The sequence below is a fragment of the Vigna unguiculata genome, chromosome 3 (genome assembly GCF_004118075.2).
Source record: "Vigna unguiculata cultivar IT97K-499-35 chromosome 3, ASM411807v1, whole genome shotgun sequence".
Taxonomy (NCBI): Eukaryota; Viridiplantae; Streptophyta; class Magnoliopsida; order Fabales; family Fabaceae; genus Vigna; species Vigna unguiculata.
Genome location: NC_040281.1, coordinates 17,341,137 through 17,366,940, shown reverse-complemented (window position 1 = coordinate 17,366,940; position 25,804 = coordinate 17,341,137). Strand labels below are relative to the sequence as shown.

General features: G+C 34.9%; 1 protein-coding gene across 1 annotated transcript; it reads right to left on the bottom strand.

The window, feature by feature from the left end:
- Positions 1 to 304: 304 nt before the first annotated feature.
- Positions 305 to 24,592, bottom strand: LOC114178633 (IAA-alanine resistance protein 1). The gene is made up of 11 exons (XM_028064648.1): positions 23,994 to 24,592; positions 23,044 to 23,127; positions 22,880 to 22,929; positions 14,026 to 14,077; positions 7,319 to 7,432; positions 4,469 to 4,716; positions 4,052 to 4,186; positions 3,860 to 3,967; positions 1,493 to 1,594; positions 954 to 998; positions 305 to 872 (listed from the first exon to the last, which is right to left on the bottom strand). Exons 1-11 carry the CDS (start codon positions 24,331 to 24,333, stop codon positions 717 to 719), a joined length of 1,434 nt encoding a protein of 477 aa, XP_027920449.1. The 5' UTR covers positions 24,334 to 24,592; the 3' UTR covers positions 305 to 716.
- Between the last annotated feature and the right edge of the window lie 1,212 nt (positions 24,593 to 25,804).

The window sequence follows — 25,804 nt, the reverse complement described above, 5'->3', positions numbered from 1 at the left end:
TAAATCATGAATAAAACATACACTATTCTGTGATTTCTAACAGATCTGTTGAAAGTGTGTTATACTACTGATATTTGTAAAGAAAATTGTCCATAACTAGGCACGTCAATAACTGCAAATCAAAAGTCTTCAGCTTAAGAATTCAAAATACCTACATACTTACTACCCATCATAACATGTGCAGTGAACTTTATAAAGATCAACCACCCTTGTCCAAATGAAGGCGTGCAGGCTCTATTTCCGTTGAATGAGAATAAAGTCAAAAGACAACATAAACCAAAAATATAAAGACAAGGATGGAAAATGGTACAATATCAATCAGACACAATTAGTGTCTTCATCTTATGTGCATCGGAAAGAGTAAAGCATTTTGACTGCTATACAGCTCAAAAGAGAGAAAAATGTCACAAAATACAGTTTGACAAAGACAATCGGCTTGTGATAGGTTAGTATTAATGACGATAGAAAATTACATCTACTGTACAAAGTTTACACTATGTTAGGGAGTAAGGAATCATTTGGTGTTAAAGCCTGACCATCTGATTGATGCATCATTTTCTCAATTCGCCTTCCTTACAAAGCCTTTTCTTTCTTGCTTCACCGTTTAGCATAAAGCAAAATATAAAGAAAACATTTGTAGCTCGGTCACATTTTTTTAAAAATAATTGGCACATCAGGAATGAAGAGGTGAAAGTCCTAAAGTGACAACATTTCGTTCATTCTATAAGAGAAATACCTAGGGCAACAGCCATGCCCATTGCCAGCGAGATTATTTGGACAACTGTACTTGAAAATTTTGTATTCCCATTGCTATTCATTTCTGCAAGTACTCCAGCAATTGCGATGTATATAAATCCACCTGCTGTAAATCCCTGTCAAAAGAGAGACAAGTTATTGCTAAAATCAATGAAATTTGAAATCAACCTGCAAATACGTTACTAGACATTCCTTACCTCAATTAGAGATGACTGTCCAGGATCTTTCCCCCACAGCAGCGCCTGCACCAAGAACAGTGAGTTTTTCTATTTCATTCTATGTTCATTGTGGATAAAAATAAAGGGAACTGGGGATTTGAAATGTATGGTAGAAACTATACTGACAATTATCCAAGACCTAACTCAATCAGCAAATTCCTCAACAGCACGATTCAGCAGAATTATAGTACATAAAAGTTCGACAGCTTTAACGTTACTGTACAGAAATCTAAGGCATAATGAATCTCTCTATTCGATTTTAGCTCATTTTAATTTAGTAAGAGAAATAAATAGAACTTTTTATTTCAGAAATATGTAATTAGCCAGTCCTTTTGTTTCTCCTGTGCTTATTTACTTCTATGCTCTCTTCTAATCGCCAATTCAGTACAGACTATATAATCTTTAGTGAGACTTAGTTACAACAACAACAAAAAATCAATGTTAATTATGTGGAAAAGATGTCTGAGGATCCACAAAATAATTCACTCATGACAAATATTAATGAAGACAACACTCACCAATGCAGTCCCCGCAAGTGCTACAAGTGCTGACAGAAAGTTGAAGAACAAAGCTTTTGGTATGCTGAAACCAGATCTAATGAGAATGCCAAAATCACCAATCTGTATGTGAAAGAAAGTAAAAGCATAAAACTTTTGGGTGACAAAAGTAAAATCTCAAACCAATAATACCAATGAAATGTAGATATGAACAATAAATAAAACCAAAACAGAAAAAGAAAAACTAAGCTGAAAGCATTATAAAATGACAATAACAAAGCATGAAACTCAAAATTGCAGAAATATGATCATTTGCATCAGTTTTGTTTCACCAATTAGGAAATGTTTATACTGAATGCTCAACTTATATTTCCCTAAATGTGTCATTGATGGATGATGCTTAAGATCTGAGTATGTAAATTTGTAACTGTTGGAAGTTCCACATCAACTAGAGATAAAGCCAATTCACAATATATTAGTGGGTACAATAATCACCTTACAAGCCGTTTTTATAGGGTTGAGTTAGGCTTGAAGCCCAATCCTTAACATGGTATCAGAACCTGATTAGAGCTTATCTTAGCGAGATTTCTTGGACATTCTGTTATACTCGCTATCAGATCACAAGCAGACCACCTATTTCTAGTCCCACACACGAAATATATATACCTCGGTGTGAGGGGGTACATTGAAAGTTCTACGTCAACTAGAGATAAGGCAAATTCACAATATATAAGTGGGTATAATCTACACCTTACAAGCCGGTTTTGTGGGATTGAGTTAGACTTAAAGTCCAATTCTTAACAATCACTAATGGTTAAGCAGCGAGAATGATCCGAGTAAGCAATAGCAAGCACTAGGCCTGCTAATCTATGTAAAAACGGATCTGTTATAGAGAAGGAAGTTGGCCAGCAAAGCAAGGAAAATATTCAACCATTCACAGGAAAAAAAGCAACTATTTTTCATCAACTTTAATAAAACTCAGAAGTTGGAAGAAAATATATTTTACAAAATACACTTCTTTTTAGTTTTTAACTTCTGAAGAGAACCCTAGAAGCTTTAAAAAAAGGGTTTCACCGAAATTATGTGTTCATTGTGTGCCACAAACAAGAGGAATAAAATTGCTATAGTTCGAAGTTCACAGAACAAAAATGCATCAGAAATGCTTTTCTCTCCGTGGCCACAAGTTAAGCAGTACACATATACGAGCAACATTAAAATATGCCTTTGATGTGCCCAGCAAGGATGTGCAATATTTAGTGCACCTCCTTGGCATGAAGAAGCCAGCTTCATATTTTCTCTTAATTTTCTTCAAAGCTGACAGCATCAGTAAGTAATGCTCAATATAAACACATTTAAATTGAAATTATACAAAGAATCTTCTTCTTTAGCCCTTTACAAAATGGATCACAGGGATAAAATAAGTAAACAAAACAAGCCGACATGAACAGAGTGAATAAAATCGAGTCAACATAAGATCAAGAATGAAGAGCTAATAAACATTGGAGCTATTTCAAGACTTGTAACTGCTTTAAAGAGATAAACTAGAAAAGGTAATCATTATTTGACAATAATATGGAACTCCGTAAAGAGCATTGCAAAACAACAATGAATAATGCATCTGATGTCCCCAAATTATTTTTCCCAATTAGTATGAGTATTTCTCACAGTTTATACTGGCACCTAGTTAGCTCTTGAACTTGTTCATAGACTCAAACAGTTTGAAGACTCCCGAGAAACTAGAATGTCAACATTGCTTAAAAATGTCCAAGATTCAAGTAAACACTAGTTTAAAAGAATCATATAAGAAACAGAATCATAACATGGAACTGAATAGTATTGAATAACAATGCACAGCAAGTCAAATGACACATATATTTCATAAAAGTAACCAGATGAATATTGACAAGGACTATAGGTGAGAAATTTAGACATATATTTCAAATCTGAATATAAACCGGCAATGTATATTTATGCACACATATATGTGCATGTATATCCCCAGGTAAAATATGTATAACATTTTTCAAAAAAATTTATAGTACCTTGTGCCTGTAAGAAATACAAAACAGTGAAGATTATAAAAAAATATATAATTTAATTTAGTGCGATGATGTGAATCATGTGTTTTGGCTATTTTGAGCCAATAATCTTGCAGGTTTTAGCACGTAAATCCTAAATTTTTCTTATTAAAATCGAGTAATAAAATGAATTAATCACCTCTAGCCAATATTAGGCAATAAGAAAAATAAACTCCATCAACAAAAATAAATTCCATAAACAAACAATAAACCGCACATTACAATTTAAAGTTATGGCTAAAAATGAGATGAAAATATTATGCAGATAACATAATACTGAACATGTGACAGAACAAAGATGATTTTGCACCTCTTGAGGAAGCTCATGTGCCAACAAAAACAGAGTTCTAGACCAGCCACCAACAGATCCATAAAGCAAGAATGCACTTCCTAAAGCCATTCCATCTGTGAAATTATGCTGCAATATTAACATATTTTACATAAATACACTTGAAAGCTTTCCTTCATTTTACAGCCAATAAAAGGTCACTATATAGCTTACCACTCCATCTGAGAAAAGATTGAGATAACCAAACACAAGGCTTGTTGGTAATCTAACTGGTTCCTCAACATTTGAAGATTTTATATCATCTGAGGAACTATCAACAGTACTTTTGGTCACATTGCTTCCAGTTCTCTGTGATACAAGTTTGTGTATGTCAACTATTAGACGAAATTTTCCCGTTCAAGCTAAATGTGTAATACAGAATTATACAAGAGTAAACAAACTATTACAGCTGTTCAGGTTTTGCATATTTATTATCTTATTCCCTTTACAAATTGCATTGCCAGCCCAACTGGTCAAACATCTGAAGAGTAAAACATCAATGTCTCCAAATAAAAGTAATAGCGTGTGTGACATCAAAATGCTTCAAACCAAACCAATGGTGCTGAAGTGACATTCCATTGCTCATCTTACCTTTCTGAGCAAGGTTTCAGATTGAGAAGGATTATCTCCCTTTAAAACATCAGATGACACTTGATCATCTTTTCTCTCATCTAGCAATCTGTCCTCCTTTGCATCATTAGAGAAGTTATCGTCTTTCAATTTTTTCTTGCTATTGTGGTTATGGTGATGGTGTCCATGTGTCCATGAATTAGCTTCTCCCGAGTTTTCTTCAACATACCTCACTACCTTCTCGACAAGAAGAAAGAGTACAATTCCAGCTGCAAGAACCATAAAACATTGTAAGAAACAGTGGTTCTTAAAGAACCCATCTACATAACCCCAATTTTTTAACACTAAAAATTACTAGAGAGAAATATATAGATGAAAGAAAAAGAGAATAATATGAAAACAGACGTAAAGAAAGTGATCAATCACAGCTACACGCATAGCTTTAAGCAGAAAATTCAACCTAGAATTCCCCATCCAAACCCTTTTCCTCACAGCTATGGAAGTTGTTTGTTTTTACTGTTTCTGTTAGCAACAGACCTCCCATTTGTAGAGTTTAAGTAAGAAGAGGCAGAAAGGCAAGGCATTCAGGCCCAAAAAGCCCAAAGTCCAGTAATTAGTAAAACCAACTGTATATAATAATAGGGAGGAGGAGAAATGAAAGTTTGGAGAGGGAGGTATTCTTTTGTTGTAAGGGAGACATTAGGCTCCCAAGTTCCTATAAAACATTCGACAATCTTTTTACTGCAGTAGGGATATTTTGTTCCCAACTGAGTAAAATAATAAAGATTAGTTCTTTATTAAATACTTTCCTTTATATTCAACTCATTCTTTACATTTGAATCATAGCCGACGAATTTGGGATGCGATTGATGGTGCACCCAAGAATGCAAACTTCAGATAAAGATTTCAAGAATATAATGGAGAGATTCAAGAATGATAGATAAGATGCTACAGGAAAGTTTGATGAACTACATGAGAATATCAATTGTAAAACACAGCAAAATGAGAATTCTAGCAAGTTTGGGAAAGCTTGCAAATCTTTTGCAATACCTGTGGTCCAGCATGGTGGCTCATGAAAAAAGAGCTGGCTAATTTTGCTTCCAACAGTGGGATCTGGGAGAAGACAACTATTTTCAAATCCTACTGTATTGGAAGAAACTATTCCGAGTTACAACCTTGAGAGCAAGGTTGATTATGAGGGAGTGGTATTTTTAGCATATAGAATAAAGGGAATTATAGTAGTTAACATTTAGAGGGATATCAAGGTCAGGCCCGTCATATCATAAATAGGAGGATGCTATGGTAAATGCAGGAGAGTTGTTACTATAAATTAAGCATTGGCTTTTTGTGAAAGGAAACATCCTTTGTGAAGGAGAAACCCTTGGAGAAGATAGTGCTCTCATCCTATCCAATATAATTTTTCTTTCTTTCCCTTTTCAATTCTTGGTTCCTAACACAACCATCATTTTAAAAGGCTACAAGAAGCTTTCTTTCACTCAAACAAAAATTATTAGTTATTTGAACAAGATAAAATACACACTTAATCGCAAGGTAGTCAAAATCGTGTTTTGAAGGGGCATTCCTTGTGAGTGTGTGAGTGATGTTCCTAGTGGGCTTCGGACCAATGTTCCTTGCAAGCATGGGACTAGTGTTTCATGCGGCAGTCCTCATGGCATTCCTCACAGAGGCGCTCCTAGTAATGCTTCCTGCAGCCATTCTCTGTTTTTAGGTTATTGCATGGTTGGGTCACATGACCAAATTTTATAACTCGAAACTTAAGCCCGAGCTTTTATTCCTTCAAAACCCAAATACTTAACCCCATGCTCACAGTTGCCTAAAAACACCACATAACCTCATGCACCCGTTAGCCAAAAAATGTCATGTTTGTCGCTCTCCCTGTACCCAAAGAAAAGAGACTTTTGCTCTCCATTTGGCTATTTAATAACACTTCCACTCACTCTCATCTTTCTCCTTTTATTTATTCCCATCTCACTGTGATGCTCTTCCTTCACAATAATCTGCACTGCATCACCAATTACTTATCCCTGTCAGATTTTCAGTTTGCCCAGTCATTAAAATGACTTCAAATCCATTTCAAACTGCTGTTCTCATGGTCCCATCTAGGAAATAGGAGTGATATAGCTGGGAAGCATTGTATTTTAGTCAATGGGGATACAAGGAAACTTCAATGAAAATACTGCCAGAAATAACAGGGGGAGTTTATCATTATCCCTTGGCTGTATTCGGTTTGGAAGTAGACAACATGGATTTGGATGAAAATTGAGCTTAAGTACCAAGTTGAGGAGGGTGAACCTATAGACAAACATGGTTTAGACATTATTGAGTTGAATGGTGAAGTAGATGGAATTAGAAAGAAATGAGTTAAAGGTCTCTATTGCGATTATGATTTTAACTTGCAAGATTATTTGCCTTAGATGGATTATTGTTTTGCAACTAGAATAGTATTCCTATTTTGGAAGTAGGATGGAGCTATCGATTTACCTTTTGTAACTAGGAAGGGGTCACTCTTTACATAACTAAGATGGGGCAGTTACATATACTGACTTAGTGTTTTATATGTTTATTCTATTGTTTTTTGTTTGTCATGTTGAATTGATGTTCAAATACGAGTTTCAAGTGAGATATAACGATATAGTGTGTGTATATATGAATTTTATAAATTTTCTGGGATCTTACTATCCATGTTATGATCACCCAATTTATAATGCATACTTCCATTTCCGGTCTTAAGTAAGATCTCAATTTTGACTACATTGCTTAACTAATTTGTCAAAGAAAAAGAAGACCAATAATTTAAAGTGAATAATAATCAACGTTATCGATAAGAACATCAAGCATATCATTACTAACCAAGGATTGATAATCCTATGGAGAGATCGGCCAAAGAATGTGAATGACCATGTCCAGAACTCCCATGATGGTCATGATCTTCATGGTTGTGATGGGAATGGGAGTGTTCTCCACCTACAATAAAAGAATCATATCTTGTCAAAGAATAATAATAGTTTACACAAAAAATATTACAAAGAGAAAGGGACAGATGAATTAGGTAAAGGATGAGATATCCTTATAAAAACAAAAAGAAAAAACAAGATAACCGAAAGGAATTAAATCAACCAACAACACAACAAGCCTAGGCATCTCTATGCAAATCATAAAATAGAAACTTGCTTCTAAAGTCAAGTGCACAATAAATTATGGACTAAAGTAAACAACATCAAATATCTTACATCCTTAATCTGTTCATTCAAAACCTTTAAAATGAAGAAATTTGTCGTACACGGAACAAGCACAACTAATATCTATCAACTAACGTTCACCCCATTAAATAAATTACATTACATTAGTAAACACACCAAATAATGAAAGGTACAAAAAGTTGTCTTGTAACTTGGTATTCGTTTTGTGCTATTCTCCTTGTATTGTACCTTAATGTATCAAACACATCCACAAGTACAAAGGAGAGTGCAGAACTTTTGAATTTGAATGTCATCACATCCTACAAGGACCAAAGACTAAATATGATAAAAAGAGCCTAAGAGATTTATTATTTATGGATGAAGATTACATCAAGAATACCCATAGGTACAAGAAAAAGGCTATATCTAGGTAATTAATGCTAATAAGTAAACAACTCATAGTACAACATATTTTCCAATACAACTACTAACTACCTATATTTTATACCAATTCTAACACTCTCCCTAGATCATACAAATTATATGTACCAAGCTTAGAACAAATAAATTCAATCTGAGGTCCCTCTAAGGATTTTGTTAACACATCTGCAAGTTGATCATTGGATCTAACACACTCAGTACAATTTTTTCTAGAAAAAATGGCAATCGAGTTGTGTTTAATTCCCTCATGGAACACTAGATTAGAAGCAATGTGGAGGGCAGCTTCATTTGTTAGATCTCACAAAATTTTAATTCTTGAAGAAATTGTTTCACCCATACAAGTTCATGAGTGAGAGATCCCATTGCCCTATATACAGCTTCAACACTAGATTAGGAAACCACATTTTGTTTCTTGCTTTTCCATGAAACAACGTTCCTCCAATGAGAGCACAATACCTTGTAGTGGAGCGTCTATCCATAAAAGATCCTTCCTAATCAGCACCACAATAGCCAAAAGTTTGGGTATTCCATTTATCTTCATGAAGCAAACTTTGTCTTAGAGCCTTTCTAAGGTATCCAAAGATGTGGGTCATAGCATTGCAATGATCAATACAAGGATTTTTCATAAACTAACTAACAACACCCAAAGCAAAATATAGATTAGGTCTTGTAATAGTGAGATAATAAGTTTCCAAACTAGTATTCTATATCTCTCTGAGGCTGAGAGAGGTTCACCTTGGTCTACTATTTATTTTATATTTGGATCCATAGGGTTATCTGTTGGTCTATAGTTAGTCATACTTGTTTCTTCCAAGATATCTAAAGCATCTTTCCTTTGAGAAACTACAATGCCTTCCTTTGATTGAGCCACTTCAATGCCTAGAAATTATTTGAGACATCTAATCTAAAAGTGATTACATAAGCATTCCTTGAGCTGCAAGATTCTAATAGCATCATTTCCTATGATAATTTTGTCATCAACATAGAGAATTAAGCAAACACATTTTTAAAAGAGGTATGACAATAAAAAATTGAATGATCTGACTCACTATGTTACATTCCAAAGTTTGAACAATGAGACTAATTTTCCAAACCAAGCATAAGGAGATTGCTTGAAATCATAAAGACCAATGTAACTTACAAACCAAGTTAAACAATCCCTGAGCAACACAACCAAGAAGTTGCTCTATGAAAATCTCCTCTTCTAGAACACCATGAAAGAAAATATTTTTTATATTAATTAATAGAGGGGCCAATGACGTATAACTATCATGACAAAGAAGAAACACATAGTAGTCATTTGGCTACAAGAGAAAACATATCACCATGATCAAGGTCACATATCTGAGTATATCCTTTGGCCACCAATCTAGCTTTGAGGAGATCAACTTCACCATTGCCTCTGTCACATCATCATGTTGCCACCATCCACCCATTATTGTTTGTCTTCCCTTTTTATCTTTATTTTCTTTACTATGTTTTTGCCTTGCTCCCACAACTTTTTTTCTTCTTTTATGCTCAATAACTATTAAGCAACCCAAATAGTCACATTTATTTTCCAACAGGCCTATGCATATTTATTTTCAAACAAGCAATCCCAATAGCAACTGAAAGAGGCAATTCAAGAACGTCCAATAGAAATGAACAAAGATGGAAGTATTATCATCTATTAGATGACTTGAAAAGGATTAACTATATGAGGGGAAAGAGACCTTGATTGAATTGATTCGTGTAAACTCTTAGAAGTGGACTTAAAGCCTAACTCAACCCCATAAAACCGGCTTGTAAGGTGAGGTTTTCACTCCACTTATATATTATGAAATTTCTTATCTCTAGTCGATGTGGGACTTCCAACAACCCCCTAACGCCGAGGTATATACATCTCGTACGTGGGTCTAGAAATGGGTGGCATGTTAGCGGTTCGATAGCGGGTGGAACAGAATGTCCAAGAAATCTCGCTAGGATAAGCTTTTTAAACAGTGGCTCTGATACCATCTTAGAAGTGGGCTTAAAGCCTAACTCAATCCCACAAAACTGGCTTGTAAGGTGAGTTTTGCACACCACTTATATACTATGAAATTTCCTTATCTCTAGTCGATGTGAGACTTCCAACATAAACCAATAAAAGAGGACATATAGAGAGAACTCTATCCCATTGACTAATGATTACAATGATTTCTAATATCTTACAACACCACACTTTTAATAATTTAAAATGTCCTTGTAATTCAATAAAATATTTTCTTCTAACTCAACACTCATCCTCAAGTTGTTTAATGAATGTCTATAGTTCCCAACTAGCATCTAAGATTACGAAACCCTTTCGGGGTAACCCTTTGTAAACATATCTCCTAGCTAAAACCCAAATAGGACTTAAGAAGTAATAATAAGGCCAATATCTCATTTTTTTCTTTAATGAAGTCTCCATATATCTCTATGTGCTTAGTCCTGTCATGTTGGATTGGAGTGAAAGCATGCAAATAACTTATAATTGTAACAATAAAGAGTCATATGTTCTTCACATTTCACTTTAAAATCATTCAAATAATTTTCAACCACAACAATTCACATACCCCCAGTTGTCATGGCTTCTCTAAATCACCAAGTTTCCCCCCAAATACATTCAATATCCTAAGGTAGACCTCCTATATGTAACAGACATTGTATAATTTGCATCATTATAGATCTCCATATTTAATTGTCCACTCCTCTTTAACAACAATTCCTTTCTTGGACTTGTCTTCAAATATTGAAGGATTATGTTCATAGCCTATGAAAGTTGCTCCCTTGGATCATGCATGAACCGGCAAACTACACTCAGCATAAGATATGTTAGGTGTGGTGTGGGCTAAGTTTCCCCACTACTTGTGGTTGGCCCTTATTCATCACTTTTCATATTATGACTTTGTTATGTGGGACCTTCTAGTGGCCTTGCAATCAATCTTACTTGTTTCTTTGAGAAGATCAATAACATACTTTTTTTTGGGAGATAAAGATGTCTTTCTTTGAATAGGCAACTTCTATCCTAAGAAAGTACTTTAATTTTCTTAGATCTATTATCTCAAATTGAGCAACAAATTTTCTTTCAAGAGTAGAGTAAGTTTTCCTTCTAAGAAATGCTTGATGGATTGGGTACGGTATCTTGACTTTGTCCACTCCTCTTTAACAACAATTCCTTTCTTGGACTTGTCTTCAAATATTGAAGGATTATGTTCATAGCCTATGAATGTTGGTCCCTTGGATCATGCATGAACTGGCAAACTACACTCAGCATAAGATATGTTAGGTGTGGTGTGGGCTAAGTTTCCCCACTACTTGTGGTTGGCCCTTATTCATCACTTTTCATATTATGACTTTGTTATGTGGGACCTTCTAGTGGCCTTGCAATCAATCTTACTTGTTTCTTTGAGAAGATCAATAACATACTTTTTTTTGGGAGATAAAGATGTCTTTCTTTGAATAGGCAACTTCTATCCTAAGAAAGTACTTTAATTTTCTTAGATCTATTATCTCAAATTGAGCAACAAATTTTCTTTCAAGAGTAGAGTAAGTTTTCCTTCTAAGAAATGCTTGATGGATTGGGTACGGTATCTTGACTTTGTCCACTCCTCTTTAACAACAATTCCTTTCTTGGACTTGTCTTCAAATATTGAAGGATTATGTTCATAGCCTATGAATGTTGGTCCCTTGGATCATGCATGAACTGGCAAACTACACTCAGCATAAGATATGTTAGGTGTGGTGTGGGCTAAGTTTCCCCACTACTTGTGGTTGGCCCTTATTCATCACTTTTCATATTATGACTTTGTTATGTGGGACCTTCTAGTGGCCTTGCAATCAATCTTACTTGTTTCTTTGAGAAGATCAATAACATACTTTTTTTTGGGAGATAAAGATGTCTTTCTTTGAGTAGGCAACTTCTATCCTAAGAAAGTACTTTAATTTTCTTAGATTTGTTATCTCAAATTGAGCAACAAATTTTCTTTCAAGAGTAGAGTAAGTTTTCCTTCTAAGAAATGCTTGATGGATTGGGTACAGTTATCTTGACTTTGTCGGTAACCATAGGAGATCATAGCTTGAGTAAGTCTATCAAACAAAGCATAAGGTAACTACTTCAATTCATACAAAGCTTTCCCTAACTTGCACACTTTATTCCCTTCCAAGAGATCAAAAAACTAGAGGAATCTCCATGTAAACTTCTTCCTTTAGATGTTTATGCAAGAAATCAATTTTCACATCAAATCATTTCAATTGCCGACCAAAATAAGCTATCAATAAGAGAATGATCCTAATGGTATTTATCTTTTTTGTTTGAGCAAATGTCTCCTCGTACTAACATCGTTTTTCTAATGATTCAATGTGCCTTCAAATGTATACTTTACATTAGAAATATGTATGCATCCTACTACCTTTCTATCTTGTCCAATTTCACAATTATATTTTAAGGAATCTTCAGAAGGTTCTAAAGCATCAAAAGTATGAATGCTTACCCTTGACTCAAACAATTGAAGTTGTCTTTGGATCAAGTTAGGTTGTTTCTATCTCATCCAACATTGTATATGGAAGAAATTCTTTGGACGACTAATTTCTAGAGTTGATCCTCACTTAGGAACAAAGTTACCCTTATCAAGAGTAGCATCAAAAGCATCCATGTGAGACACGTGAAGACAAAACATAGACAAATGTAACACACCCAACAACCCTTCTATACAACCAAGATAGAAAGGGAACATGCGCGCAAGAAAGAAGAAATATATTTAATAGGACTAACTCCATCTAGAACATGAGACGATAACCGGATTCATACGATAATGACAAAAACCAGACCCCAATAAGATTTAGGGATAAACATTTGAAAGAAAAGGTTTCTAACAGTCAGCAATGTCATTTAGGGACAAACAAATAGTCAGCAATGTCATTTTGTTGTGATGTATACACACATGTGAATTCATGAACAATGTTTTCAAAAGGAATTTAGGCATGTCATGGCTTACATATTCCCTCCATTTTTAGAACATAAACATTTAATTGACTTTCCAAATTGACTTTATCATGAAAAATAGTTGACAAATATAACAAAAACTTCAATTTTTTCTGTGAGAAAAATCCATGTGGCACAAGTATATTATCAATAAAAGTGACAAACTATTTCATGCTAAATATTATAGAATTTTATGCTAACCCCCATACAACATAATGAACCAAATCAAAAGGATCTTTTTGTATTATTAGGATGATATGAGGCTCAGTGATGCTTTGCAAATTGACATACATTACATTTGAATGACTCAACAAACTTTCTGAAATAAAGAAATAGACTTTAGAATATAAAATGATGGATGTCTTAGACTTCGAAGGAGAAGTCAGATTTGAGAGGACTAAAAAATAGTGCAAGATTGGAGATACGAGGAAGTCATTTGTCTACTGATATTGTCCTTGGTTTCCAAGTTCTTAAGGCAATATAACCCTACTTGTTCCTTCGCAATTTCAGTCGTCCTACTCATGGCAAAATCTTGAAAAACATAGTGAGATGAACAGAAAAAGGTTCTAAAATAGTTTGACACATAAGTTTTGGTACATGAAGTACATCTTTAAGGACAATGGCAGACATGGCAACAACTGAGGCAGCAGAAACAAACCCCCCAAGATTAGGAGTTTTGGTACCAACTTGAATAATGAGAAGACATAAAGAAATATAATATTAATAACAATTATGCTAATTACATTCTCAACTCCTCTATTTGTAATAATCACATCTATTGAAAAAGGAAATAAAATCTGGTGAAATGAATGTGAAGATTCTAAGGATATTTTTTTCCTAATTACTTAAGAGACTTTTAAAATATTTTTATTCTAATGATCCCCCTATGTACAACACAAAACCAATCAACAAAGACAAAAACTTGAACAGAAGACAGGTTCTGATGTGTTTTATACCAAAAGCATGTGGTAATTGGTGAAGAAATGCATCCCCCAACATAGCTCCTGCCTGCAAAAGATATGGACAATGAGAATCAAATGAATCAGAAACAAAGAAGATATTTAACAAAGTTATTGACAGAAGGTGATTTAGTAACTTTTCCATTGTGCTGGCAGTCACAATTTCCAAACCATACAAAAGTATAAAATATCATGACAAGGAAATAAGGAAGAATAATACCAAAGATAACCAGAAACAAAAAAAAGTGTCATTTGCAGATTTTTCAAGAATTTAAACACAAAAACCATGAGATGTGCCATAACAACCACATATCATGCATCTAGAAAGTAGAGTACTGTAGCAGAAATGTCATCAACAACACCACAGAGAAAGATGTGCAGTAAACATAGAAAACACACACTAAGATGTCCTTTAACGTAGTAGGCATGTATATAAGAATGCATGAACTGAATGAAATAGGAATGTAAATGTTATGGAGAATACATCGGGATGATTAGATTTGTTTCTTATAGAATAAATTTGGGCAGGATGCACTTAATGCGAACATAATTATTATATATTTGCTTTGGAAAACAGGTAATTATTGTCATTGTTGTGAAAAAGAAAACAAAAAAAGCAAATGGTTCATAATTTCTAGCAGCCCAAATAAACCTTTAAGGCCCAAAGACCGGTATCTTTTCCTCAAATTGCTAGTAAGTCTATTATTTGGACAATGTATGAAACGAGGAATGACAGAGTGAGGTAATGATGAGCTGGCTGGGGAGAGTGATGCACACATTGTATGTGGGACCAATTAGCTGGAAAGGGAGTGTAACGACAGAGAGGAATCCAATCATTTATTTGGAGTTGGTTACGGATTGAGAGAAATACCTATATGTAGAAGCTTTGCTCTACATATAGGAATTTTGTTTCCTGCATTTTCCCTTCTGCCTTTTGATCCAATCCAATAATACAGTATTACCATATTTCATATGTTCTATGTTCCTTTTTGCAATTTCAGTTTTGGTTTGCCATCAATTACAGTCCTTGTTTCATGTGGTGAAGTAGCCAAGATTCAAAGTTCCAGGCTCCAGTCATATCAAGCACAGAAATAACATAATGAATAGTGTCAATGTAGAATTCAGGAAAATAGTTTTCATTGGGGACAGCTTAAAGGAGCTTTCTAGAATGATGACATAACTCTAAGGGACTACTTTAATAGATAAAATAAGAAACAAGCAATAATTAGAAAGAAAAGGAAAAGTAGAAGAGATCAAGCTAACTAGTTATAGTAAAACTAAAGCTTGTCAGCCTTTTTGTTTTTTCAGTGACAATCAAGAAAGGCATCCAGCTAGCCAAAGCTTGTCAGCCTTTATGTATGTTCAATGAAACCCCTCTCAATAGCCAAAAGCAGATCCCCCCATGTAGGAAGTAAGAACATCAATATATTCTTCAAATAGAGCTGAAAAATCTGATCTATCAAAATAGTGACACCCTTCTATACATGAAATCATAAAATAACAGCATACAAGATTAGCACAATGCCAAATAATGCAACCCCAAGCCCAGGCAGTAACAAATGTTAAGTTAAGCATATAGTAATTGTACGAAGGTTTTGTTCTCAGGTAAATCAAAGAATTTTTTTGTTTTGTTTAGCTAAAAAAATAAAGAATATCCTATCAAATTTATATTTGCAGAATATTTCATCATTTTAAATTTTAACATGTAAAGAATTATAGTAGGACCTTGATGAGTTCCCAAGTGCTAGGATTTTTCCAAGTTAAAATCAGTTCTTTAAGGGCTTGATAGTGAGTCTTAGTGTTTAAGGACATTTTTTTGTGTAGATTAGATAGATAGACTTTTATTTGTATTCTCTCGTAATTGGTAGTTTTTAGGCTTAGTTTAGCGGTAATCTAGAGTAGAGTAGTATCATCCTTAACTTTCTTAGTTTAATTTGTTATAGTCAAATCTTTAATTAATAGAATAGGTTGTTTCCTTAAGTTTTCTTGTCTTTGTATTAGTTTTACTAAATTTGCATTATTAGTCTAGTTTTAGTTAATCCTAGCATAGCCTATAGTAGTTTAAGCAGTGTTTGTTTGGTTTAGTGCAGATTTATTTTCTCATTTTAATTGCTGTTTTGAATATATAGTAGTTAAATCCGTTTGCTGTTTCTAGATTAGGGTTTTATCGAGCTTTACGTAGTTAAATGTGAATTCTAGTTTTGGTAATAGTTGCTGTTAAATAAGTTTTAGTATCTTTTACTCTTTTACAGGTTATGCTGTTATCCTTTTAGTATTATGTAGCATATTTCCTTAGTTAATACTTCCTTTTATATTATTATTACATAATTACAGCAGCATGTTTAGTCCTTATCACAAGAATTTCTTCTAACATTTGCCAAGTCTTCAGGTGCATTTAAGCTAGAAAAGTGACCTACAATTGAAAGTGAACAAGGCACTTAAGCTGATAGGAATCCAGGACGTAAACCTGCACCTACGTGAAGAAGTACCAGCTGCTGAACCTGCTGTTATATGCCCTGTAAAGGGCTGGACCGAAAGATGCTACCTGCTGCAACAAGTCAAGAACTCTAATGGTCATTTCTAAAAGTAGATAGCTGACCTAGGAACTCCTAACCTGCTGCAGCGAAAGAATAAGTTGAACTAAAGGGAGGAAATTGCACTAGAGCTGACCTGCTATAGGAAGTTTTAATTACTTGTAATTATAGATAGAACCAGTTTAGAGGTAGCTAGGTATATATAGGATTTTTCTGTACTTTGTAAGGAGCTTTTGGGAAGCTTGGACAAAAAGCTATATGCAAAGAGAGTTGGAACACGAAGACTAGAGCACACAACTCGCAGATTCCATTTTTTTCCTTCATCAGTGCATTTTTCTGAGTTTGCAAGAATGTCTGGAGTACACAGTTAGCTAGGAGGAATTGCAATTAAGGTTTGCTGTTTTTAACCTTTTTTTGCTGATTCATGATCTAAAGCCTACATAGTGAGTGATTAGATTGGGAATTCGGTGTTTGTTTCTGTATTTTTCGTGATGCAATCCATATATGATGTGTTTCCTTTATTTTACACCGATTAATCTCATCCAATCCAATGTCTAATCTTGTTTCTTATTCATTCCTTCATCACAACTCAGATTTAATCTTCAATTTGATAGTAAATGACACTTTTCTTTTGTAACATGCTGAATTATAGCACATGCATAGTCAATGCTATGATTCGGTGAGCACATAGTGGCCATTTCTTCATTCAAGATGTACAAAGAGACTCTTGAACAACAAAAGCAGAAATAAATTCGCAGTCAAATTGAAGATGAAAACTGGTTTGACAGTTATTACAGTTAACGTGCACTGTTATATTCATGATTTATGTTTTTCGTTGTTTCATGTATTCTATCTGCGAAATTGTGTTGTTCCTAGGCTTTGCAAGGTTTCACATGCTTCTAAAACTCAATACGAACAAGTTAAGATTAGGAATTGATAAATTTCAGTTTGGTACTTAATTCAATTAATTTGGGTTCTGGAATTAGGGATCTTTTATTTACATGTTATTTTCTTATATTTCCAGTTCTAATTTGTGATTGTGTTCGTACCAAAGTGTTCCTCATCATTCATTCCACCTATTTGACCATTCATACATAGGAAATTGCATCCCGTTCATGCACGAGCCATACCATAGCTCATTTTCATATTTGTGTCTGCACTTTAGTTCGAATTCAGTGATGTATATATGTTTCAGTGGTTTTGAATTTGGGTCTTAGTTGCATTTAGTGTTGTGAATAGTCTTGTAGCTCAGCACTGTAAAATTCCATTTAAATTCTCATAAACATTTCATCGAAAACTTGCATTGAATTAGGTCTTCTTTTAAAACTTTTATCAAACCGTTTGTAAAATTTACTTTTCTATATATTTTAGGTGCTGTTAGAGGCTAGAACAACTTAGGAATAGTTCATATAAATATAAATATTCTATACATTCATATCATTATTTTATACATTGTGTTAGATAATGTAGTATTTCCTAGTAGTTGGGCTCAGCCCATTCTGTATTTTTGGGCTTGGCCCACTCATTATAAATAAAACTATGCTTTGTGTATGTTTTACACAAGGGAATTTGATCCCAACCAATTTTCATGTTATTCAACATGGTATCTAGAGCTTAGGTTAGTTTCACAACAGTCGTTTCCACCGTCACCACCGCCGCCGGAGTTGTTGTTCCGACCGTCGACCACACGATTTTGTTCGTCACAGCCAGGCGACCCCAACGCCCTTGAGATCGTCGCCATCAAAGCCTTCACACACCTCTATGCGCCGCCGCAAGCTTCACTAGCCGTCGCTTCTCCGCCGCACATGACAACGTGTCGCAGGACATTTGCCCTCTTTCTAGATATGTGGTTGTTGTGTCAATCGAAGAACCTTGAATTTTTAGGGTTTCTCTCTCAATGGCTTTTTCACTGCCACTTCCGGTGTCTCGTCTTCAAGCACCCATTTGTCTAACCCCTCCATCTATACAAATTAAGTCAATGTACATTTGTCCATTGACAAGTTGGATAGCCCGAATTATTCAATGTGGGCGTCTGACATCAAATTGTGGCTCAAGAGTCTGAGGTATGAAGATCATCTCACCCAAACTGTGACTACTGTTGTTGCAAACAAAGTTTTCCACAGGACAAAATTGATGCCTAATTATGCATCGTTATCAAGTCCACCATTAACTCTTTGTTGAAACAAATGTTTCGCTCATATGAAACATGTTCAGTCGTATGGGCATAGACAAAGTTATTATACACCAATGACACTCAGCGTCTTTATGGTGTTTCTCAGGATCTTCTCACTGTTGTTGCTCCGCGAAATCCTGGTCCCATGGCTGAATATTTGGGTAAAATTCATGCCCTTCTTTATGATTTTAGTAAGTTCTTACCTCTTGCCTCCACTCCAACTGAAGAACTTGAGCAACAGTCAAAGTTTTTCATGTTGTTAGCATTACATGGACTTTCTGATGAATATGCCCATGTTCGCGACCAAATTTTGGGTTCTCCTATTGTGTCCAACTTTACTTCTACTAGTTCTGCACTTTTGCATGTGCCAAGAAAACAAGTCATTGATATACCTGCTCATGCTGATGATTCCTTAGTCTTGGGCTCTCAATGGGGAGGATCGCATTCGTTCTTGCAAGCCGGGAAAGGGACATCACAAGTGTGATCATTGTGGCAAGTTAGGCCACAAGATTGACAAGTGTTATGCTCTTTATTGAATAACATAAAAATAGGTTTAGGGATTAATCTCCCTTATGTAAAACATGCACAAAGGATAGTTTATTTATAACGATAATGGGCCATGCCCAGAAATACAGAATGGGTTGAGCCCCAACTACTAGGGAAAATACTACATTATCTAACACTCCCCCTCAAGCTAGTGCATATAAATCGTATGTACCAAGCTTGTTACAAAGATAGTCAATTTTAGGTCCTCGAAGAGACTTAGTGAAAATCTGTGCTAATTGATCACTTAAGTTGACAAACTCAGTCTTGATATCTCCAGATAGAATTTTTTCTCGAATGAAATGGCAGACAATTTCAATGTGTTTGGTCCTCTTATGAAAGACAGGATTAGAGCTAATATAAAGAGCAGCCTGATTGTCACATATGAGTGGCATTTGAGTGACATCTCCAAATTGCAATTCTTAAAGCAATTGCTTAAGCGAAACAAGTTCACAAGTGGCTAAAGTCATAACTATATATTCCGCTTCTACACTTGTCAATCTTGTGGCCTAACTTGCCGTAATGGTCACACTTGGGGCGTCCCTTCCCTGATTAGCGAGAAACATTGCAATCATCCCGCTGAGAGGCCAAGACTGAGGAATCATCAGCGTAAGCAAGTATATCAATGACTTGATTTCTTGGCACACGCAAGAAAGGCAGAACTAGTAGCGGTAAAGTTGGGCACAACAGGAGAACCCAAAATCAGCTCACGAACATGGGAATATTCATCAAAAAGTCTATGTAATGCCAACAACATGAATAACTTTGATTGTTGCTCAAGTTCTTCGACTGGAGTGGAGATAGGAGGTAATAGCTAATTAAACTCATGAAGAATGGCATGAATTTTGCCCAAATATTCAGCCACAGGACTAGGACTTCACGGAGCAACAACAGTGAGAAGATCCTCACAAACACCATAAAGACGTTGAGTGTCATTGGTACATAATAACTTTGCCTGTGTCCATACATCTGAACATATTTCATATGAACGAAACATTTGTTTCAACAAAGAGTTAATGGTGGACTTGATAATGATGCATAACTGGGCATCAATTTTCGTCTAGTGGGAAACTTCATCTGCAGCAATAGTAGTCACACCTGGGTGAGATGATCTTCATACCCCTGATTCTAGAGCCAAAGTTTGATGTCGGACACCCACGTCACATAATACGTGCCATCCAACTTGTCAATGGATAAATGTACATTGACGTAATTGGTATAGACGAAAGGGTCAAACACAGGGGTGCTTGAAGACAAGACACTGGAAGAGGCAGTGGAAGAAGCCATTGAGAGGCAAACGGCCAGTGACACGCCGTCATGCGTGGCAAAGAAGCGATTGCTGACAAAGCTTGCGGCGGCGCGTGAGAGCTTAATGGCAGCAATCTCAACAGCATTGGGGTTGCCTGGCCAAGACGAATAGAACCATGTGGTCATCGGAAGAAACAGAAACTCCGAAGGACAGCAACGGCGGCGGCAACAGTGGCGTCGGCGGCAGCGACAGCAGAAACAGCAACGATGAGTGTTAGGAAAACGATTACAGTAGTAAACTAACCTAAGCTCTAGATACCATGTTGAATAACATGAAAATGGGTTTAGGGATTAATCTCCCTTATGTAAAACATACACAAAGGATAGTGTCTTTATAATGATAATGGGCCAAGCCCAAAAATACAGAATGGGCTAAGCCCCAACTACTAGGGAAAATACTACATTAACTAACACTCTTCATGGACATCCTACTCGGTCTATTACGATGATCCACTCTGATCCTCCTCCTAGATCAGCAACTGTGGATCGTATTTCATCTGATACCACAGGAAACTTTGTTATTTTCAACGAATTTCTCAGATGGTATGAGGATTGTCAGAATTCTAATTCCACTACATTTGTCTCTGTTGCACGCACAGGTACATCATTCGTTGGCCTAACTCACTCTGATTCTACTTCCGGATATTGTGTCTCAATTGGTGGTAATTTGATCTCTTGGAAGAGCAAAAAACAAAGTGTTGTGGCAAGATCCAATACAGAAACAGAATATAGAGCTATGGCTTCAGCCACTTATGAACTTGTTTGGCTTAAGCAATTGCTTCAAGAATTACAATTTGGAGATGTCACTCAAATGACACTCATATGTGACAATCAAGTTGCTCTTCACATTAGCTCCAATCCTGTCTTTCATGAGATGACCAAATACATTGAATTGATTGTCATTTCATTCGAGAAAAAATTCTATCTGGGAACATCAAGACTAGGTTTGTCAATTTGAGTGATCAATTAGCAGATGTTTTCACTAAGTCTCTTCAAGGACCTAGAATTGACTATCTTTGTAACAAGCTTCGTAGATACGATTTATATGCACCAGCTTGAGAAAGAATGTTAGATAATGTAGTATTTCTTAGTAGTTGGGCTCAGCCCATTATGTATTTCTGGGTTTGGCCCATTGATTATAAATAAAACTATCCTTTGTGTATGTTTTACACAAGGGAAATTAATCCTAACCTATTTTCATGTTATTCAACACATTGCATTCGCATTGGAATTAGAATAGAAGAAATTAGTTCATCTAGAATTTTGGACAGTAGCATAGGTCAGATTTAGTTTGCATTCATTTCTATCATTCTTAGGATATCATCCACTATGCATTTAGATAGTATATGGTTCAGTTATATTAGATTTAGCTAATTTTCCCCACTCAAGTCACATCACGTACACTTTGATTACTTAATTGCTTGTTATATCCTTGGATTGATTCTTGGTTGACTCTATACTACACTAGAGAGGAAACCCATTATTTGTATAGGCTTGAGGCAACTACAATAGCTTATCAGGCCTAATTTTACCCCCAAATTGCTCCCATGACATACTTGAAAGAAAATCAATCTTCAGTTTAAAATCCAACATGTTTGAAATCTGAAGTACCAAGGCTCTTCTTGTTTTTCCAAAATTCTGCTAAAATAGAGATAATATTCAGAAGTTATTAAGCATCAAAAGAGTTTCCATTGATCTCCCAAAAACAGGGCCTTTTGTGGTGCAGTTTAATGATTAGTAAGTATCCTATCTGCCACAGGGTAAAACAAATACATTTCTTCAGCAGACTGTCTATAACAGGCATAACACAGGAAGAAAGGACGACAAAACAGAGGATTAGAAGCTGACATGAGAAATGCAACTGGTGGGAAAGGGAATAACCACCTGCACATGAGGCAGGCAGCATAAGATACCCAGGGGGAGAATTCTGTAAGAAGGAAATGAGACAATGAAAGGGGAAACGAGGAGAAAGAATGAAGTCAAGAAAGAACTATGTAGAGAGAATTGGAGGGATTAAGGTCCCTTGATTGACTAGTAGCTATCTGTATTTCTTTCCATAGATTGTGTCATTTTTTTGTTAACCTGAATTGATGATACTGACTTCAGTCAGAAGCAATAAATATACATCGTATACAGTTTTTTTCTTTCTTAGATCTGATCCAGTTTCAATCAATTTACAAACTAGACAGTAGACACTTAACTGAAAGTGACAATTGATATACATAGTAAAAGAAAAGTAATAAAAGAGAATTCAAGATAATGAAACCAAAGAAAGAGGTAGAAGAAACCTGACCCCAAATAAAGCCAATGAATCAACAACAGCCTTTGATGGTTTCCCTTGTACTGAAATAGATGAATGATCCAGAGCATTCAGTTTTGTTTACTGTAGATAAGCCTTTCATATTGAGAAATAAATAATTTATACTGTACAAAAGGAAAAATACAAAAGCTACTTACCAAAAATTACAGGCAGGACAATGAGGCAAGTAAGAGAAGCCATGCTCACCAGAAATGAACAGCCCAACGCATTCAACCAAAGGCCTACAACAAAAATAAATGAACTACATAAACATCAAATTTGAAACAATCTGAATATTCAACCTTCCAGAAATACCATGAATGGGACTTTTCTTTTCCTGTTACTGAGATGACAAGTTAGCTAAAAGAAATCTGTTTTTAATAGACAGAACTATGCACTTCTATGTGTATTGAAAAAGTGTATGTGTCTCAAGTTGAACTGATCCAATTACACTTCTATGTGCATTGCAAAAGTGTATGTGTCTCAACTTGAACTGATCCAATTGCACTTCTGTCGAACATGTGAAACCATACTGATCTGCCATAACAGGACTGAGATAAACAGACAGTTTTCCCCTAATTGGAGGTCTCGGCTGGTAGTCCCTCATCCCATAAAGTCATTTCTCACTGAATAACCACACTATACAACATAAATTAAACAAACAAAAAAAAATTCCAAGTTTCGTAGGGAAATATTTACGTTAACTTGGTGACTTTTATACATGTTATTTAAGCCTCTGCCGTACATTTGTTGAATCCCAATTGCGTCATTCTAATTAAAAATACTATCACAAGTTGCACTAAACACAGGCTTCATCATTTCAACTCTACAATGACAACAAAGCATTCTACATCAGTCTATAAACCCTCTATACTCTCTGCACGTAAAAAAGCTACATCAGCTAGGACAACATCTCCCCTCGAAGCTTCTAAGATCTAATTCCTTTAATCTGGCAATCAAATAATCTCACTGACCTACTTCACACGAGTTGCCTTTGAAATTACGAATGTTCAAATCGTCACATAGGGCTTATCGCACAGCAGAAAACACCCAAAAAAAAAAGTAACGGAAGGGTGAGAAAGACGTGAGTTAAAATCCATAAACATACTCAAACCCGATAGTTCTGAAGTATCGAGATGGTCATGGTCATGGTCATGTTGATGCGGAAAGCCAAAACCGTATAGTTTCATATCCTCCTCCTCCGCTAACTCTTCGGGAAGCTTCGACCTGCCTTCAATCTTGTCCTTATGGTCATGCGCATGGTCATGGTGATGATGATGGTCATGGTCATGGTGCTCTTCACAGTGATGATGGACATCGGATCCACAGAACCCGGAATGGGAATGGGAGTGAGACTGATGCGCTATTCCCAGATCCAAACACGATAGAAGAGCCAAACAGAGGAAAAGGAATGCCAAATAATCCACACTCTTCTTACCCAATGCCATGGAATCGGAAAGAATTGAAGAAGAGAACGTTAGTATAGAGTTGAATTAGGAGCGGGACTTGCAAGTGCCTTCGATTGTGATGAAGCAAACAATGACTAAAAAAAGGATTATAATGCCCACTATGATTCCGAACGTTACGACATCCATATTTAGAGTGTGTGCTACCAATCTAACATTTTCTTTTTCTTTTCAAAATTTTAGGCATTAATTTCAGGTTCCCTTCCCTTCCTGATTCAGGTTGAGGCTGCAGGGGACAACGCATCGGTGCACCGTAGACTGCCCTGCCCCTACCTTTATTTATTTTTTACTGTCTTGTGTCTTTGTTATAAGTTACCTTAAGTTTTAAGTGGTAATTCTAGAAGACATTTTATACTTTTATATGGGTAAAATAGGTAAATCGGTATTTTTTTTTCTTAAAAATTAGGTTAAAATAGTCCGTTGGTTCTCGTTTTTGTAGTAAAATCTCAATTTGATTCTCGTATTTTTATTAGTTTCAAAGGTCCTCATTTTTGTAAATTAGTATCAATTAAGTCATTTCCATTAGTAGAGAACTAAGGTGTAACGTGTCACCTTCTCGGTTTTTTCAATTTTTTTAATTTTTTTTAATTTCTTTTTTAATTTTTTTAAAAAAATATTTATGCCACGTGTCAGGTTTGTAGTGTGTCACGTGTCAATCTAATATGGTGACACGTGTCAAATTATTGTATGAATCTCAATTTGGTCCTCATATTTGTTAATTTGATTTGATTTCAGTCCCAAATTTTTTTAAAATAATTTTAATTTTATGTGCTCCAAATTTAGAACAAATTTAATTTTTTTATAGATCTAATGATGATACTTTTATTACAAGTGATATTTCTATTACATATTTTTAACAAAATTTAATTTATTTAAATTTATATTTTACATTAAACTTTATTTAAATTTTATTTTAAAATTATAAATATATAGATTAATAAATTTATATTCGAAATATTTGTATAATATTCAATATCAACAATATTTTAGAGTTGGCTTAAAAATAACAATTTTATAAATTCAAATGTAAAATTTTAAAATAATTTTATAAAAAATTAAAATAAATATATTTAATATTAAATATAATTAATATTATTAAAATATTTAATAAAAATATCAATTTTAATAAAAATAATCATAACATTATATAAAAGTAAAATTTGGTCTAAATTTGGAGTGCCTAAAATTGAAATTTTTTTAAAAAAATTGGGACTCAAATCAAATCAATTTAACAAATATAAGGACCAAATTGAGATTCATATAATAATTTGACACGTGTCACTATATTAGATTGACACGTGGCACACTAATAAGTGACATGTGGCATAAATATTTTTTAAAAAAAAATTTAAAAAAAATTCAAAAAAGATTCAAAAAATTCAAAAAAACAAGGAGCTAACACGTGGCACCTACTTAATGGTGTTAGTTATCTACTAACGGAAAGGACTTAATT